At 48.1% G+C, this 17,959-nt stretch overlaps 1 protein-coding gene across 2 annotated transcripts in view; it reads right to left on the bottom strand.

The window, feature by feature from the left end:
* The window catches only part of grid2 (glutamate receptor, ionotropic, delta 2), a 312,014-nt gene that overhangs the window by 12,361 nt on the left and 281,694 nt on the right, over window positions 1–17,959 (bottom strand). For both annotated transcript variants that reach the window (XM_023836747.2, XM_072706413.1), the window contains exon 14: window positions 10,023–10,189. In XM_023836747.2, coding sequence (XP_023692515.1) covers window positions 10,023–10,189 — 167 coding nt within the window. The remainder of the gene's footprint in view (window positions 1–10,022; window positions 10,190–17,959) is intronic.

Below are 17,959 nucleotides of genomic sequence, written 5' to 3'. Positions count from 1 at the left end.
GGGAAACTGACAGACAGTGTCCCACTGTTCCCTGTAGGGGGCAGTGTGGGAAGACGCTCCACCATCATTTGATGCTCTAGGCTCTGGCCGTCTTTTCCAGCAGGTTCTGAACACGTGCCGGAACCCCCACCTCAGGCCAGACACTTACTTTTAATTGGATTATAAATATTACATGCGTCTTCTCTGAGGGAACGAGGAGGAATGATTTCAGTGGCTCCTGGAGACACGACCCAAAGTTTATTTCACTTACTGAGCCTGCGAAGAATTGAGACATGTTACTGCATGAAGGTAAAACTATGAGATGGAGAGCACATATCTCTACAGATATGTACGGGAAATGTTCCCTAAATGCAGTCATCGCAAACGATGGACACGTGGCGTCCTCGCGGAACGCGGGGATAACGCGACAATCTAACCAGCGACCTAGATGGTGAGTACGGCGGCAAAACAGTTTATTCTAGGCGACAGCGAGATGCCACCTCCTCCGTGCTGATCACCGTCAGAGGATCGATACAGTGTTGGTTCCGACTCCCAGCGACGGCGGCCTCAGGCGGAGTTACTAAAACGGCCTCCTTTAGCCGCCGGCTCCATAACCAGAGGGCTACCGCATAAATAAAAACGGGACTGCCTGACGGAGAAGGTAACGACGGCCCCACGGCGACTTTGGAGACCTGAATGACAAGCTGCCCCCTGAAAAATGGATGCGTGTTGGCTTAGAACCCAAAGTAATCCTCAGCTTGATAAATAAACAGCAACACGCGCTCGGGCAGGTGTGCGTGCCGTGGAGCAGCAAGAGGCGGACGCTGCCCGCGGCTTTTTATGGATCTTGCAGGCTGTGTTGTTCACCGGGGTGTGAGAGCACCCCCGCTTCGGTGACAGCCCCCGGGGCATGAGAGCGGCTGCTTTTGATCCCCTTACCGGGGGTCAGAGTGAGACTAACGCCAGGAGTGCTCGCTGAGGCCTCGTCAATTACAGCCCAGATGAATTTACCGGCTGCCGCTTCAACAAATTATCACCCCGGCATCCTCAAGAAATTAACGCCCCATAGTGACACCCCCCCACCACCACCCCCACTCACCCCCAAGCTCCTACAGGAGGTGTTAATCATGGCGCCACTTAGTGTTGCATTGCCACTACAGAAAGGCCACCTTCCTCGATACGATCATCCGGCCCGTGACACTTCCTGTGGGCTGAGAGATCCAAGCCTTCTCCAAAAATCATTTCTTCTCATCTCACATGGCATCCAGCTCCCGTCCTCATAAGACAACGAGAGCTTGCATGCGCAGGATAGAAATGCACGTGAGCACATGTCACTGAGCATCTGCATATGCGTGTCGACGTCAAGCTTCTGCGGCTCCTGCAGAAGCCATGGTGACGGACACTCCTCTCGCTGCTTATAGTAATGGGGCACATTTTTCACCTCATGAAAATCAGTGCTCTGCAGCTCAGCCGTCTGAGATTTGAACCTGGAACACTTTGATCAAAAGCACAGATGTTCAGTCACAAGACCAAGGTCCGCCTACGCGATGCCAGCTCTGCCGCAGGAGGCTAATGGGACGAAGAACCGAGGAGAAGACATAAAATAATGATGGATCAATGTTCAAAATGTAAGTGGTGAAGATCTAAAGATTGGGCAGATGAAGCAATATAATGATGCTGAAGACAATGATGAAGAAGACAACAAAGGGAAAGATATATTGAAATATCAATCACATGACAATGGCAGAAACATTAGCAGATAATGGTGAGGCCCAATGGGGACATCACCCAGCCAGCCGAGGGATTTAAACTGATGACCTGCTGATTATACACACAGTCATAATCCACAGGGCCACACAGCACCCCCATGAGGGAACATAACAACATGGCGGTGCGGAGATGAAGAGGAGGCAAAATGAATGAAGAGGATGAAGAGTACAAAGAAGAAGAGCACGTCGTCACATCACACCATTCCAGGCCATCTCTGGTGGGAGAAAGACCCCCCCCCCCCGTGTCACACCGCGATGTGGTGAAGTCACTCCGGTCCCTGGGAAGGAGGAAGCCTGCCTGCAGAGCAGTCTGTCCGCCCGTCTCCGGGGCTCCGTGCAGTGAGCCGTTGCCACGGAAACCAAAGTGCAGCAGAAATGATCACATTAGAAGATGTCTCTGACAGCGTCAGACAAACTACTTGGTTAAAAAAAGGAAACAAACTGTGGCTTTTTCTGGCTGACACACTGAATGGTAGCATCACACGTTCACCGAAAACAAGCTGCAGATTAGCAAAGACAGCAACTGAACACACATACACAAAAGCCCACTGTTCCCCTTTTAGCCCTGTAACCTATTCACCTGTATTCTTTCCCTGGGGGTAGAGCGTTGCTCATTATTCAGGGCTCTGATTGGCTATGACAAGCCTGTAAGTTTCCTGGTCCCTGTAACAAGCTCTGGATTTAATACGTTCTCGTGCACTTTGTTCCCATTGCTGATGTTTCTCATTCTGAGATTACCGGGGCCTCCGCGCCTCAGGACCACATGACACCAGAAGCCTAGAGGATGCTGGGAAAGTCATGTGACCTAGGCTCTCCCGGGATCCAAATAACAGGCTAGTGACCTAGCAATGCTGCTCTGTTAGTATTCACATAAACATTGAACTAAATATCTATAGTTGTATCTGTCTGAAGTGTCAAAATTATCATTAAAAAAAAATTCAAAACACAAAGCATTAGAAATGGTCACTTTAAAACCACATAACTGACATTTAATCTAAATGGAAAAATTATAAACCTTTTGGGTGGTGCCGGTCTCCCGCAGCAGTTTCTATAAAAGGTGTAATATTTCTGGATGGAACATAAATACGGTTATAAAGGTGTGGAAAGCGAACTGATGAATACTGATCTCAAAGAGGCTGCGAGATTTCACAGCAAGGCACCGTAACATCTGTGTGCATATCGATTTTTCACAGCACAGGCAATTACATGCTGCACATACAAAGGGAGAACTTTCTGCCTACAGTGTTTTTAAGCTGAAATGACTGCCTTTTAAGACGACTATGATCACTTTTCCAATACAAGGTGATATCAGTTGACCCGTCACCTCTGGAGAGGAAGTACAGCCCTCTGCTGACCACAGTGGGTACGACATTCCCAAGATTTTTATATACAACACTTCTGTACTTTACTACTTCTGGGTTTTTGCCCAACTGGCATCACCAATTTATTACCTATTTATTAATTACTGATTCTTATATTGCACTGGTCGTCTTGCACTGTCTTGGCTCGTACTGCACTGGTCGTCTTGCACTGTCTTGTCTCGTACTGCACTGGTTATCTTGCACTTTCTTATCTTCTATTGCACTGTTTCTCCTGCACTGTCATATCTCATTTTGCACTGGTCGTCTTGCACTGCCTTGGCTCGTATTGCACTGGTTCTCTTGCACTGTTCTGTCTTGTAATGCAGATTTGTTCCTGCACTGTGTTGTCTTGTATTGCACTGCAGTTGGATCTTGTTATCCCTCCATGTAACTATCCCCTCCCTTCCAGCTATGTTCCTCCAAACGCATGCGAATTTGAAACTTGAATGAACATAATGAAGCACTGAGCTGATGGACACCCAGACAGTGTGCCAACCAGAACCCAAACTGGCAGCACCAGACCACAACGGAACAAACCTGGATTCCTGCCAGGGTTTTGGTGACCTTGTCCCCGTAACTCATGGGGGCACTAACGAGGTAGCCAAGCGTCCACGTCACGCTTTGTCACCGTGAAATGGTCACGCCAGCCAGCTCCATAAGCGATCAGCACAACCGTCTGAAGTCAAAGATCAATTAATGATACACTGTTTAATGAGGCTGCTGGGACAACTGCTTGTAATATTTTCCAAAGACTCCCTTTGATGGGGGTGTGTTTATGTCATCCCACACCCCAGAGGGGGGAACCACACCACAGCAGAGCAATGCGCTGTGCGACTCGATGAAACATTTGGAGGCTGGACCTCATAAATGGCAGAGGAGCTTCTGAACACCGGATCGGTACGTGTTTATTTGGACCATTTGTGGGATAAGAGGAGATTGATTTTGTGCCAGATATCTTGCTCTCCAGAATGCCTTAGGTGAAAAATGTACCTATACCCCACTAACAGCATTCAAAACTATGTTCGAGCCTCAAACACTCTCCAGAGAGCATTTTAGGTGTTATGTTTAACTTTTTAATTCAAAATGATGCCATGGGAAATCGAGTATCTCTAAGGCCCAACTTCTCAAGACAAACACACCAGGGTTTCTATGATTCTGCCTCCGCTGCTCTCTGCTTTTCAGTGAAGACACTGCTCCCCCCCTGGGTCAACTGGGGGCTATGAGGTCACCCATTACAACCTCCCCATACCCCAAGACTGCTTGGAGTGCCCACTGATACGAGGCAGCCATTTGTGGTGTCATGAAGGAGGGCCGGTGACAGCCCGACTGGGAAAAGCCTGGCAATTCCTATGGCAACTTACTGACCAATGATGATCCCTGAAGCTTCGAGGTCACTGCAGCTACCAAAGAACCTAGCCCACGTTTCCCCAACCACATGGAAGCAAAGGGAAAGGGATACTCGACGCAAAAGAGCTGCCCCAGATGTTACATTGGAACTGCAATGGCTAACACAGCTGCTGCCTAGCAACGCCCCCACAGGACCTCATCTCCGCTTGTCCTCCTCAAACGGCGGAGAAGATGCCTCCCAGAAGCAGGTCTCGCGCTCGGAACAAAGTAGACGGCACTGTCACCGGCCCGCCCTTTGATGCGGCCCGATGTGGTGGCCCCTCTGGCCAGGGGCTGCACTCCTTTGAAGTGCGACCTCCCCAAACCCCCCACCTCAGCAAACACCCACCCCCCTCAAAAAGCTGTGCACCAGCCGTGACCTGGCTCCCCCGCCCTGTGAACCTCCCTCCTGAATATCTGCTTTTCTGTGTCACAATAACTGGCACTTACACCTCTCCCCACAGCCTGGGGCCGTTGGATCTAACCTGTATCTGCACATGTCAGCTGCTTCCGTCCTGCTCTCAGCCCCCCGACCCACGGTCCTTTCGGAACCGGACTTGGCTTGAGCAGCGGATACCACGCCGCCGTGGACCCAGAGTAAGTCTCTAATCCAACAGATGGCCAGACAACAGCGTGCTCCCCCCCAGCATCACCCTGATTGACCGTGGGTCACGCTAACTTTCATCCTGGTTCAAGGGCAGCACGTCTGGGGGGGTGGAGGGATGGCTAGTTAGCCTTGGATCCCTCAAGAATGCTAAACACTTTTGGTGCATCTTGTCAAGTGTGCTCCAAAAAGAAGAGTAAAGCTGGCCTGGATCAGTCCGCTAAAGCAGTGTTTCCCAACCCAGTCCTCAGGGAACCCCAGACAGTCCATATTTTTGCTTTCTCTCAGCTCCCAGTGCACCTGTAACAGGTATTCGGTGTTCCTGATTGGCTGGGAGCTGAGAGGAATCAAAAACCTGGACTGACCGGGGTTCCACGAGGACTGGGTTGGGTAACACTGCCCTAAAGGACACGTAGGGTTCTCCACTATGCCTGCCTTTGAAACTGATTTAAATGGAAAGTAATTGACATTGAAAAAGCTTCAATCTGGGATCTGGTTTTTTTTTAAAAAAGCAGCCCAGCCACACCGTTGTCACTGATTTGTTTTAAAAAGCCTCATTAAAACGCTGCCAGAAACCACCATAAGTAAACAGATCATAACAAAACACTACACTACAGGTTATTATTTTGCTTTCCTATCCATTGTGATTACTCAGTGTATAATTCTTATTATGTTTACTGAGGTAAAGTGGAAGCAAAAGCAATGAAAAGGCAGGAACCAGAAAGCAGCACTATGCCGCAGTGTTTTATGAGGTTCCAACTCACAGGACCTCCCCACGGGTGTCTGGCCCGTTTGCCTGCCGTGAGTGATAAATCGTGCCTGACGCCACGTGCCGAGCGCTGGCCACTTTTGGCTCCCGGGCCAAAATCGAGACGGCATTAATGGGCTGAGGTGCACTCAGAAGCTGTGATGACTGCATTTTTATTCAGGCAGAAGCTGGCCAGACCCGGGGGCCATGTGAGACTGGAGAATACCGTCAAATTAAGAGTCTGTAATTTTCAGAAGAAGTGGCTGCCTGACACGGTCGCTCCAGCCGACGTGACAGAGAAATAAAGGAATTCATTAAACGTTTAGGAAATACAGGAGAAGAGGAAGGAGGAAGATATGCCAGTCTGACGTCAATGAAGGGGAAACTGCAGCCCCCTAATCCTCAATTTGCAGCTCATTGCCATCAGAGACTAAATTAGCATGCTGTTCACATTCAGGTTTCAGCAAACAGTCATAAGGGATCTTCGCTCCCAACTGTGAGGCGGAATAGTATGGCTACAAAAAAACAACACAGCTCAAGTGTCTCCAAACGGTCAAGGGGATTAGCATTGCGCCTGTGAGGTGGATCGGTCCCAGGTACAAGGTGCTACACCCCTCAAGTTTCGATAGTCAACAGGGAAATCAGCATTTCTACCTGAGAGGCAGTTTACATTTGGTTACAAACAACTACAGGGATCATTTCTACACACCATCATATTTAACTCAAAGACAGATTCGTTTTAGTTACAAGCAACTACATGGCCCAGGATTCAACAAACACTCGAGGGAATCATCACATAAACTATATGGACAAAAGTATTGCAACACCTGGCCATTACTCCTATAGGAAGTTTTATGACATCCCATCAGTATGGACTTGGTCTCCACTTTATAGCTATAACAGCTGCCACTCTTCTGGGAGGGTTTTCCACAACATTCTGGAGTGTGTCTGTGAGAATGTTTGCCTATTCATCCCGCTGAGCATTTCTGATGTAGGCCCTGATGTTGGGCGTGAAGGCCTGGCTCTCAGTCTCCGCTCTAGTTCATCCCAAAGGTGTTGGATGGTGTTGCGGGCAGCAGTTAGATGAGTGAGGTCAGGAACTCTGCAGTTATTGAGTTAACTGAGCGTTGTCAACTTTTACGCAGCAAGCGCTTCAGCACTCGGTGACCCTACTCTTACTCTACACGGTCGGCCACTTCATGGCTGAGTTTCTGTTGTTCCTAAACGCTTCCACTTTGCAATAATACCACTTACAGCTGACCGTGGAATATGTAGCAGGGAAGAAATTTCACGAACTGACTTATTGCAAAGTTGCCATCCTATGACAGCACCACACTTGAATTCTTTCACAAATCTCGGTAAACCTGACTATATGGCTAGGTGGTTGATTTTATACATCTGGGCAATAGATCTGAATGCAACACCTGAATTCAATGATTAAGAGGTGTGTCCCAATACTTTTCTCAATATACTGTATAACTAAGAGGCAGAGTAGCCCTAGTTACAGGGAATGACATGATTTGAATTTATAACATTCTGCTTACTGAGCTTTTTAAATTGGCAATAATAAAAGCTGAAGCAACAAACAACCATGAACAGATTATAATTACCAGAAGATTATTACAGATTATTATCCCAGAAGGGGTCAGAAAAATCATACAGAAACAAGTATTAAACCCAATAAACAAGGCTTCCCATGACTGACGTCACAAGTGGCAGTCTAGCTAGCAACCAGGGAGAAGACGACAAAGACGGAGCGACGGTGCTAATGACCGGGAGAGTCATATGAGAGAAAATCATAGCAAGGTAGTGGAGAATCTGGGGCATATGCTAGAGGCCATGCTGCCGTTCAATTGAATCATAAATCACCCAATCACCCAAGGAACAAGCAGAGAGGGCACACCAAGACTGGCCCAAGGACAGCCGGCACAGTGGGCTGATTCAGGGCACGGCTTCGTCTAAATGACCGGTAAACGAGCACCACAGTGCAGCCTTTGTAGCCACCAGACACCCAAAGCCTCATCAGAATGCAGTTCATCATGTAAGATCAAAGAACCGCATTTCCGTGAATTCTTAATTCTTCCTTCTGTTGGATTGTGATCATTTATTTTTACTCTGAGATAAAGCAAGACAAAAATATTACTGAAATTAAATGAGTCATGACTTGGCAGAATAGAGTAGAATGCATTAGAACAACGCAAATCCTCTCCTGCCATATGTTTTCATGCAGTTGTGGAAAACGAATTTTCTTTGGACCTTGCTGTTGTGCTTTGCAGATAAAAACAAACTCTCTGGACCCATTAACTTGTCTTTAAACTTTAGAATAAAGCCAAAGCTTTACTGATTCTTACAATTATTTCCAGAATCTGCATAATGGCCTTGCAAAGAAAATTCCATCTACACAAAATATCACATTCCAGCAGTGCACAATTCATTACAATAGGACAGAAGACACTGCAGCCCTGGAACATCAGAATTCCAGCACTACAAGATGCATTCCAACACTAGGGAAAGAACATTCCAACTCTGCTTAAAGTACATTACACTGCTGGAGAAATTATCTTTGAGCACAGCATTAAGTACACTTGGCACTGCATAAACTACATTCCAGCACTGGAGAAAGTACATTCCAGCACTGGAGACGGTACATTCCAACACTGCAGAAAATAGGTTCCAGCACTGCAGAAGGTACATTCTAGGACTGCAGAGTTCATTCCAGGGGGCTATGATCTTGCTAAGAGACGGTGTGTCTCACATTGTCTAGCTGTATCACTAGTCTGCAGGGCATGCAGTGGTCACCATGTGCACTGCAGTGGTCATTTCAGATAGAAGCATCAACTAAAAGTGACTCACACAATGGAGGAGAAGAGTATTCCGGAATGCAGCTCACGGGACGGACACAGTGGGACAGCCGTAAAACATCACAGACACAACCCATTAATTAGCATAAATGGTAAAATGGCACTTGAAGCAGCATGAGACATTAAAAAATGCATGTGCACTCAGCTATTTCAAAGCTTCGTTAAATATGACAATTTGTCCAGAAAACATATTTGTAATTCCTTCCATTTGTTGGGTGCTGACAGCGCTTGGGGGCGAGAGAGTGTCTACTTTGCGTCTGCCACCGGCCTCCTGAAACTGGCGCAATTTAATGAAAACCGTGCAAAACCGCCCCCCCCCCCCCATCCCCCAATGTGGTCCCCATCAGCATGACGTTCCCGTTAATATCCCGGCATTTCCATGGTGCGGGCATGCCTCAGCCAGCGACAGAAAAGTCATTTTCACCTAGAACATCCTTTGGAGATACGGGGTGTGCCTGAGGGCCGCCCAGACGCTCGCAGGGTGGGGAGGGGGGTGGTATCTAGGCTACAGTAAATCACATGATACAAGTGACGGGGTCTCAGCAAGTAAGGACACTGTGTCTGTGATCGGAAGGTTGCCGGTTTGAATCCCAGCGCTGGCAGGGTGATGTCACTGGCACGTCACCCGTACATGTCACCCCATGTACCGAGTGCATTCTGGCCCATCAAAGACAAAGCGCAGAGAGATAGCAGGGACATTGGGTCTCGTTTCCAAAGCGAGGATCCCACCTCAAATCGCTCCCCAAATCCGTGACCCAAACGATTAGCTCACAGTGTGTCATGCTCGTCCTTGAGTCTGCATATGAGGTCCTGTCAAGCGCTGGCCATGAAATATTAATGCTTCCAGGACAGTTTTGTCTTCAGTGTATCCCCATTATTGTTCCAGGAACCACAGGGAACCTTTTTAGTGAAGTGTTTTATTGAAACAAAGCGCACGCTTACTCCCGAGGGCACGACACGGCCTTGACAATAACGAGAGGAAATGAAAAGTGATTTTCAATTAATAGCTTGTTTACTTTAATAACTTCCATTACAGGAGATATTCTCCTCCAATCGTGCGCATCAGTGGACAAAAAGGCATAAACAGCTGTTGATGGAATAACACACAGAAGCGAAAACACCTCATCTCATTATACAGCATGGCAGTGTGCAGGGGTGTCAATGTGCGTGAGCTGTGATAAAACAAATAAAAAGACACTCGGTGACAAAATCAGCAAGTTTCTAGTTTCCCGGTAACCCCATGTGACCACGCCCCCTTCTTCTTTGGCCCACCCCTTCCCTGTGGCCCCGCCCCCCAGCCCCCCACCACGGTACCTCTGGGAGAAGATGTCCCGGTAGGGGCTGCCGTGCTGCATGGCGATGCCATAGCCACGGTCGGAGATGCTGCTCCCCACGGTGTACAGCGAGCAGTCCTCGTCGTTGATGGCGACGTACTCCAGCACGGCGGCGTCCCACACAAAGGCGAAGTGGCCGTACTTCACCTGCACCACACACACGGGGGCAAGAGCAGAGACGGTCACCTCTCACCCTGGGCTGGTGTCTACAGCACTTCCTGCATCGTGAATGACCTTTGACTTCTTTCCCTTCCTACCCTCCCCTCCTTGCAGAGTCACATGCAAACCTTGCCTCCTACCCACGCCCCCCCCCCCCCCCTTTAAAAGTGGGGCTCTGTAGGATATTTAAAACCCTGCCTTCCCACTGAGATAGGCCCCTGGTTCCAGCTGCACATGAGAAGCAGGGTGTTCACTGTGATTAGTGTGACTTTAGCAAAGTGTGAGGCAAACACAAGGGTGGAGACACGGAGCTTAAGGTGAATGTGAGGCCAGCCTTATGTGGAATAACAGAGGGATCCGTACCCTAGATGCCAGAGGAAGCTGACAATCGCTTCCCTGCATGTTTTGTAAACATTAATGTTATCAGCGTTTCAGAGAAGCATCAAGGCACATCTACATCCCTCTCATGCTGCTAACTTTAACAGTTCGTCTTGAGAGAACCTTCCAGAGAAGCACCGTATCAGTTCCACTGTTGGCAGAATTGCGATCTGAGACGTTCTGTCACTGTTCTGTCAGGCCTGTGAAGTTCGGCCCCCTACAGCTACCTAACCCCTCCTCTCCCGCCTCCACCTGCCAGGCGGCCATTTTATTTTCTGCATCAGAAGCAAATCTACAGCTGCATCAGGGCTGAATTCAGATGCATCCTGGTTTTGTGACCTCAATTATAAATCTTGGCAGCTTATTCCGGCAGATATAACCTTCCGTCTACATCTGCTATCTCCTGTGTTTGCTGCCTTTTAGACAGAATTTCCATCTGTTTCCATCTTCCTTGCTCTCCCCTGTTCCTCTGCATCCCTCTTTCTTCAGGATTGCTGAGGTGCTCCATGTTTTCTGAACTGAGGAGCTGTAATAATGGATCACACTGTGAACAGCCATGTAATCGCTTTTAATTAACTTAAAACCCATTTGGAGAATTAATGATGCCGTAAACGTTGATAAAAAGACTGTTTTTCTAAAGAGGAAAATAAATAGTAAAGGGACGGTAATAGAAAATCTGGAAGGACAGAGGGATGGAGGGGCAGAGCGATAGAGGGCAGAAGGAAAGAGGGATGGAGGACAGAGGGATAGAGGGGCAGAAGGATAGAGGGCAGAGGCATAGAGGATAGAAGGATAGAGGGCAGAGAGATAGAGGGCAGAGGGACAGAGGGGCAGAGGGATAGAGGAATACAGAGATAGAGGGCAGAGAGATAGAGGGATAATGAGGCAGAGGGATAGAGGGACAGAGGGATAAAGGAATATTGGAATAGAGGGCACAGGGACAGAAGACAGAGGGATAGAGGAATAGAAGGGACAGAGATAAAGCACAGAGGGATAGAGGAATAGAAGAGAGAGAGATAAAGCACAGAGGGATAGAGGGCAGATGGATACAGGGCAGTGGGATAGAGGAATAGAGAGATAGATAGATGGCAGAGGGGTAAAGGGAGAGAAATAGAGAGCAGAGACATGGAGGGACAGAGGGACATCAGAACAGAGAGATAGTGAGATAGAGGGATAATGGGATAGAGAAATACAGGGCACAGGGGCAGAAGACAGAGGGATAGAGGAATAGAAGAGAGAGAGATAAAGCACAGAGGGAGAGAGGGCAGATGAATACAGGGCAGTGGGACAGAGGAATAGAGAGATAGATGGCAGAGGGGTAAAGGGAGAGAAATATAGAGCAGAGACATGGAGGGACAGAGGAATATCAGAACAGAGAGATAGTGAGAAGAAGGGCAGAGGGAAAGAGGAGCAGAGGGATAGAGGGAAAGGGAAAGAGAGGCAGAAGGATAGAGGGATAGAGGAATAGAGGCTAGAGGGATAGAGGAAAGAGGGCAGAGGGATAGATTGACAGAGGGATTGAGGGATATAGGGGAGAGGGATAAAGCACAGAGGGATATGGGGGAGAGGGATAGAGGGACAAAAGTATAGAGAGCAGAGGGATAGAGGGCAGAGGGACAGAGGGCAGAGGGACAGAGGGATATAGGAGAGAGGGATAAAGCACAGAGGGATAGAGGGATATAGGATAGAGGGATAAAGCACAGGGGGATAGAGGAATATAGGAGAGAGGGATAAAGCACAGAGGGATAGAGGGATATAGGATAGAGGGATAAAGCACAGGGGGATAGAGGGATATAGGAGAGAGGGATAAAGCACAGGGGGATAGAGTGATAAAAGAGCTGATGGATAGAGGGCAGAGGGATAGAGGGATCAGTGGGGGGGGAATGCCTTGAGTATGCCCAGAGGGGCTGAGCTCGGGTAGGGCATACAGGTGGACCAACTACAACAAAGCCTGGGAAGGAGAGACTTGCACATGTAGGTGTGTGTGGAGAGGAGCTGGGAGAGAGACGCAGCCTGAGAGCATCTGAACGTGAAGACGGAGCTCGTTGGCTCAGCAAGAGGCCGACGCCCCCAACAATGGCAATCAGGGAGACTGTGAGTCTGAAAGAGGCAAGGTAATTACTTAAAGATGCCGCCGTCAAACACGGGTGCGCTGTGAGTCCTAATCACAGCATTGTTTGTTCCAGGAGAAAAACTGCACACCTCGATAGATGCATAATCATGAAATTAAACCTGCTTCCTCCATGTGCTGAAAGCTCAGCGCTGGAGTGACTCCATACATGCCAGCCACGTCTGCTGTAATTGACCACGGAGCTACATGTGTCCTACCTTTCCGTGTGATAACAAACACCGGGCCGCCGCTTAATCACGGCTCAGAGAACACGTCCACGATTTCCGTGCAGATTGGATCACTCTTCATGGACCCACCAGCGCACAGATGATGGGGTGACTCTGATGCATCCAGCAGCTCCTCACATGACTGTCTCTTTCCTAACACCCCTTAGAGGCTGCTTTAGCAAGGTGGCCATGGCCCAGGTCTGCCACAATGCCGCTGGCCATTGACAGGGAGACCTATAACCTTGACGTTCCATGATGGATGGAGAGAAGGTCTCACACCTCCCAGCACCATAAAGAGATGCTACACAATTTGGGTTTAAGTAATCAACCCCAAATTTCTTTGTAAAGCCTGAAGTAGTTCAAAGTGTCCTCCCTGATCCATGGATCATCTGGTCTGGTAAATGGACGTTCTAGCCTCATGGAACCAGAAAAGCCACCACTGAAGCTGAATGACAAGGAGAAGCTCCACTATTGTTCATTACTGATGATGAGAAGTAACAGTGACAAAATGCAAGAGCTAATGCAAGGAGAATGATCTGGAAGAAGATACTCATGGCATAAATTAACTCCAGCAGAATGAGATCTGTATGGAACATTTCCCAAATCTGTGACATGAAGACCAAGACCAAGAGACTAAAACCAAGTTTGGCAGTACAGATCTCCTCTCTGCCATATCCAACGTGCACCTGGGCGTCCCAAGGTTCTCAAGGTGATCATCTGGCAGCTCTATCTAGAACCCAACAGTGGCTGGTAGGAGATTTATGGTTCTTGTAAAGAGTTTTCAAGTTCAGCGCTGATTGGATTGCGTTGGGAGACAGGAACCTGTGCTGAAAAGGAGGCTGGGAAAAAATGAGCTAATTAGCAGGAAAAGCCGGACAACGGTCTGTATATGGAAATCCATCTAGATGTTTGATAAAGACTTGTGATGCCGCCCCGGGTGCCTGCAGCTTATTATTTGATTTTTTTTTCTGAATTGGTTCATCCCCCCCATGAGGTCTATTTTTATCCCTGTCTGCCCCCTCTCCCCCCCCCCCACTCTGGCTTTACAGACCCCCTTAATTGCTTCTCTGAGGGAGCTTTTGTTTGATAATCAGGCTGGAGTTATTTGCTGGGAGGTGCGGTAATTCCATCGATTAGCTGGTCTGCAGCTGGGCCAGACGGCGAGACGGCCCCGGTGCGTCGATACAGCGGGGGCAGCCTTCGTACAGCCCATTTCAGTCCTCACGCCGAACACGGCTGCTAATCGGGGTCGCGGCTGTACTGGGAGCACTGATGGTTGTGTTCTCCTTGAGAGAATCTCCAGATAACATCCCCAAATGGGGAAAATTTCCTCAGAGTGGTACGCAGTGCCAGTCAACCCATTACGAGACATAGGTGGCCGCCTTGCAGAGTTGGGTAGTTCAGGTCCAGAGAGTAGAAGTCCAGTCTTCAGATTTTCTTTCAGCCAACCAGTTGAAAACTCTGTGACTGTGACTCTTTATACTCAGCTGGTTGGTTGAAACAAAACCTTGGCCTGGACTTTGACTCTCTGTACCTGAATTACCCACCTCTGCTGCTCAGGGTACCATCTTCTGAGAGGGTGCTGACTTAGCAAGCCGAATTCATTCTGTCTGCAGTGAGTGCTGATGCTGAATCTTGACTATGGGACCACATGGACTTCGAGCAGCACTCATGTTTCACAAACCATACTGACATACATCAGGCATTATCAAAGCAGCCAACTGCAGCACAAAAGCAGCGTGTAAACACTCAGTAGGATGCCTCACACTTTCGTGACAAAGGAGGAGACAGTAGAAGCAGAGGCGTGAGAAGAGCACTTCTCGCGGCGGATTTCAGCGCGGGCTCCTCCCTCCAGCCGCCTGACCAAGGTTACAGCGTATTTACGTGTGGCGTTAAACCGTGCCAACAAATCAGCACTTGGCCTGAATTCCATTTAGAAAAAATACTGAATAAGATTTACTTATTCACAGAAAATGAGCTTTTTGTTCAGACTCAAAAGCCTTAAAAAAAAAAAAAAAAACACAAGATGTGAAAGAAAGGATTCAAACAGAAAAGGTTTTTGGAGAGGTCCAAATTATTAGCAATGGTTTATCTTTAACGCTTAGGGAGAAAGAAAAACTATTCTCCAAGATGAACGGAGTGAGTAGTTTGTCTGAAATTGTTTTTCATCCCCCATGACTTCCTATTAGCACATACATGTCAGCGACTCCTCCACTGAGAATCCCGAGGACATAGCAGTCTGACACGGACCGGGGATTCCGGCAGAAAAGGCTCGCTCCCAAGGATCTGGGGGTGATACCTGACTGACCTCAAGGACGTGACTTTATCCATTAAATTATACAGCCCCAGAGGTTTGGAGACACCTAACTGCTTAGAAAGGAACCCAATCCATCGATCCTCCTGCTGCTTATCCCGCTCAGGTAGAACGGAAACCACATATCAGAATTTACGCCCATCCCCTCCTTCCCCGTATAAAACCAGAATCAGAAAAGGCACAGAAGAACTGGAAACACATTACTGCACTTGAGCCCATTCGAAATCTAGTCACGCACCACGTCCCTTACATATTCCAGGCAGCGTGAAAAGTGCTACGAGTGGATAGAGGGGCCATTATGGAGAGGCTCTGTGGCTACCCGGCCCATATTATGGGATATGCGAGCGCTGTACACTATTCTCACATGAAAGGCTACAATGAAGCCCATTCCTTGGCTAACGTCTGCCTTTCATTGTCGGCTGCTTGAGAAAGAGTAATGTGTGACTTTTTTTGCCTGAGTCCATTCTTATTTATATGACCTTGGTTTGGTACAGCTTCAATACATCTGCACTCAAATTGATTGATAATGACGTACGGCTCCTGTAGGATATGTCGCTCTATTCAGGAGTGTCGAAGGTGCGCTCAGCATCATATTAATGCAGTTAGGCAGTCTGGCGCAGGCGAAAGAGTGAAGCGTTGCTTCACCGTATTTCCTGTAGGGAGCTTTCTGTCACCTTAGCCGAGGCTTGGAGGAGACGGGGCGTGTGATGATTGCTGTAGAGCATCATGCCATCCAGACTGGCCCTGAACATGCGGCCTCTGCCAGTTCATGCTTTGTGGCTTGACGTCGAAGCCTGAACTCCCTCTCTCGCCTTGTGATCACTGCCTTACAGCTTCATTAGCGACATGTTTTATGTCTTGAAGAGGCTCATAGGATCTAGCCAGAGAAGCAGAGCCTCGTTGGCCTGACAGCTCTCATGATTATGCCGGGCTGAAGAGGGTTCCAAAGCCCCATGTCCCAGCAGAATGCTTATTTTCATAATGCTCCTCGACACAGGCAGACCCTCGGCGCCCTGGAGATTCGGCCGGACCTCTGCACTCAGACGCCGCTCCTCTGCTATTTTGACGAGAGGCCAAGTCTCTCACTGATGCATGTATTCAAGCCCCATACATAAAATGCATGCAGGCCAAAAGCTTTCCTGCTTATCTAAAGCGACTTACATTGCTTTCTGCAATGCGGTATTTTATTCAAGCACAAGTTGGTCGTCAAAGGTAAATAAGAGAGAAGCATCTGACCCAGGAAGTTGGACCAGCTGTCTTTAGTCACTATACTTCCTCTACTACTGATGACCTGATGGACAACCTCACCACAACCTCACCCTCCCAAATGCACCTAGGGGAACCGTCTCACCTAAAACTGCTCTATACTTTTTGAATATCTAGTTATGGGTGTCTTGTCATGTGTATAATGCCTATGATTTCAGTTATGGGTTTTTCTTCACAACATGTTGACAGATCTTTTTATATCTCCTGACTGCTCCAAGTTTCACTCAGCGCTCTCCAAAGCGAATGAACTACTGCATCTGAAACATTCCAGAAAACCGAAAACACAGCGGTTCTGGGGGGCGGTGCCGGCTCTGCAGGAGTGATTTCAATCATCAGTGCGAGCTCCCCCCACCTCGCGATCTGCCGAGGTGAGTTTGTTCCTCTTCGTTTTTTGCAAGTGCCGAAAGCTCCTTCTTCCTCAGGAGCTCCCAGCTGACTCTGACGGGACCAGAGGCTATCTCAGATGCTGTGTTTTAAGTCTTTTATCGGCATGTCGCGCGAGCAAACAGGCCCGTCCTCGCGGCTAAGCGGCTATCTGTCTCCTGGTCGGGTTTTCAGTTGCTGTGGTTCATCTATCTGCTCTGGGACTCCTGTATTCATCTCCCACAGGACAGCCCCATTGATATTCTGCAGTGTTCCTAATCTTTTATCTCACTGCCACTCCCATCCCACCCCCCACCCCCCCAGGTGTACTGCACCTCATCAGCCAACATACACCTTCTGCTGCCCACTTCCACCATCGCTTAATTGACAGCATCTCTGATCACCTAGGAAATGGTCAAGGGCCACTCAGTAGCTAGACAGGGGTGGGGCTGAAAGCTGATTGGCCCCCAAAGTGCCATCTCCCATGTCACTCACAGATTCAAAACATATCATTGGCTTATCGTAAGATTGACCCCTTTGTGTGAATATGACCCCTCTTGAACCCTGTGTCTCTACGTGAAACAGATGTTGACTACAGGTATGAACATATGTGTCACAAGCCACATTTACTATATGTATGAGTGAATACTTACGTATTCTTTAGATCTTGTAATTATACTGTTCATTTATATGGCCTGTAGTACTTATCTACTACAGCATAGACAGCGATTTGGATTGAAGGTAAATGACTGAGTGTATTTCATTTTATTAATACCATCCATTACCCACCCGCCCATTAACACCTGTACAGCAAACAGTCATGCTCTGTTTAGTTCAGTTTGACAGAACGTTTACAAAAATATATAAAATCCCACACACTACATCTGTTCAGGCACAAGCATGCATTTCTGTGTTAACTTAAGCATGTCTAAGAATACTGACCTATCATCTTTCCTTAGATTTGTAGCTATAATGACAGCTTTATGCAGCAGAAGTCATTTTACGACTATAGTCTCTGTAGGAAATATTTGCATATGACTAGTGAACTAGCACAACGTGACGCTAACGAGCTAACACGAGGAGAAAACAGGTCTTTAAGA

This window comes from Paramormyrops kingsleyae, chromosome 2 (assembly GCF_048594095.1).
Source record: "Paramormyrops kingsleyae isolate MSU_618 chromosome 2, PKINGS_0.4, whole genome shotgun sequence".
Lineage (NCBI taxonomy): Eukaryota > Metazoa > Chordata > Actinopteri > Osteoglossiformes > Mormyridae > Paramormyrops > Paramormyrops kingsleyae.
The sequence above is the reverse complement of the archived record's forward strand: the minus strand, read 5'-3'. Positions and strand labels throughout refer to the sequence as shown.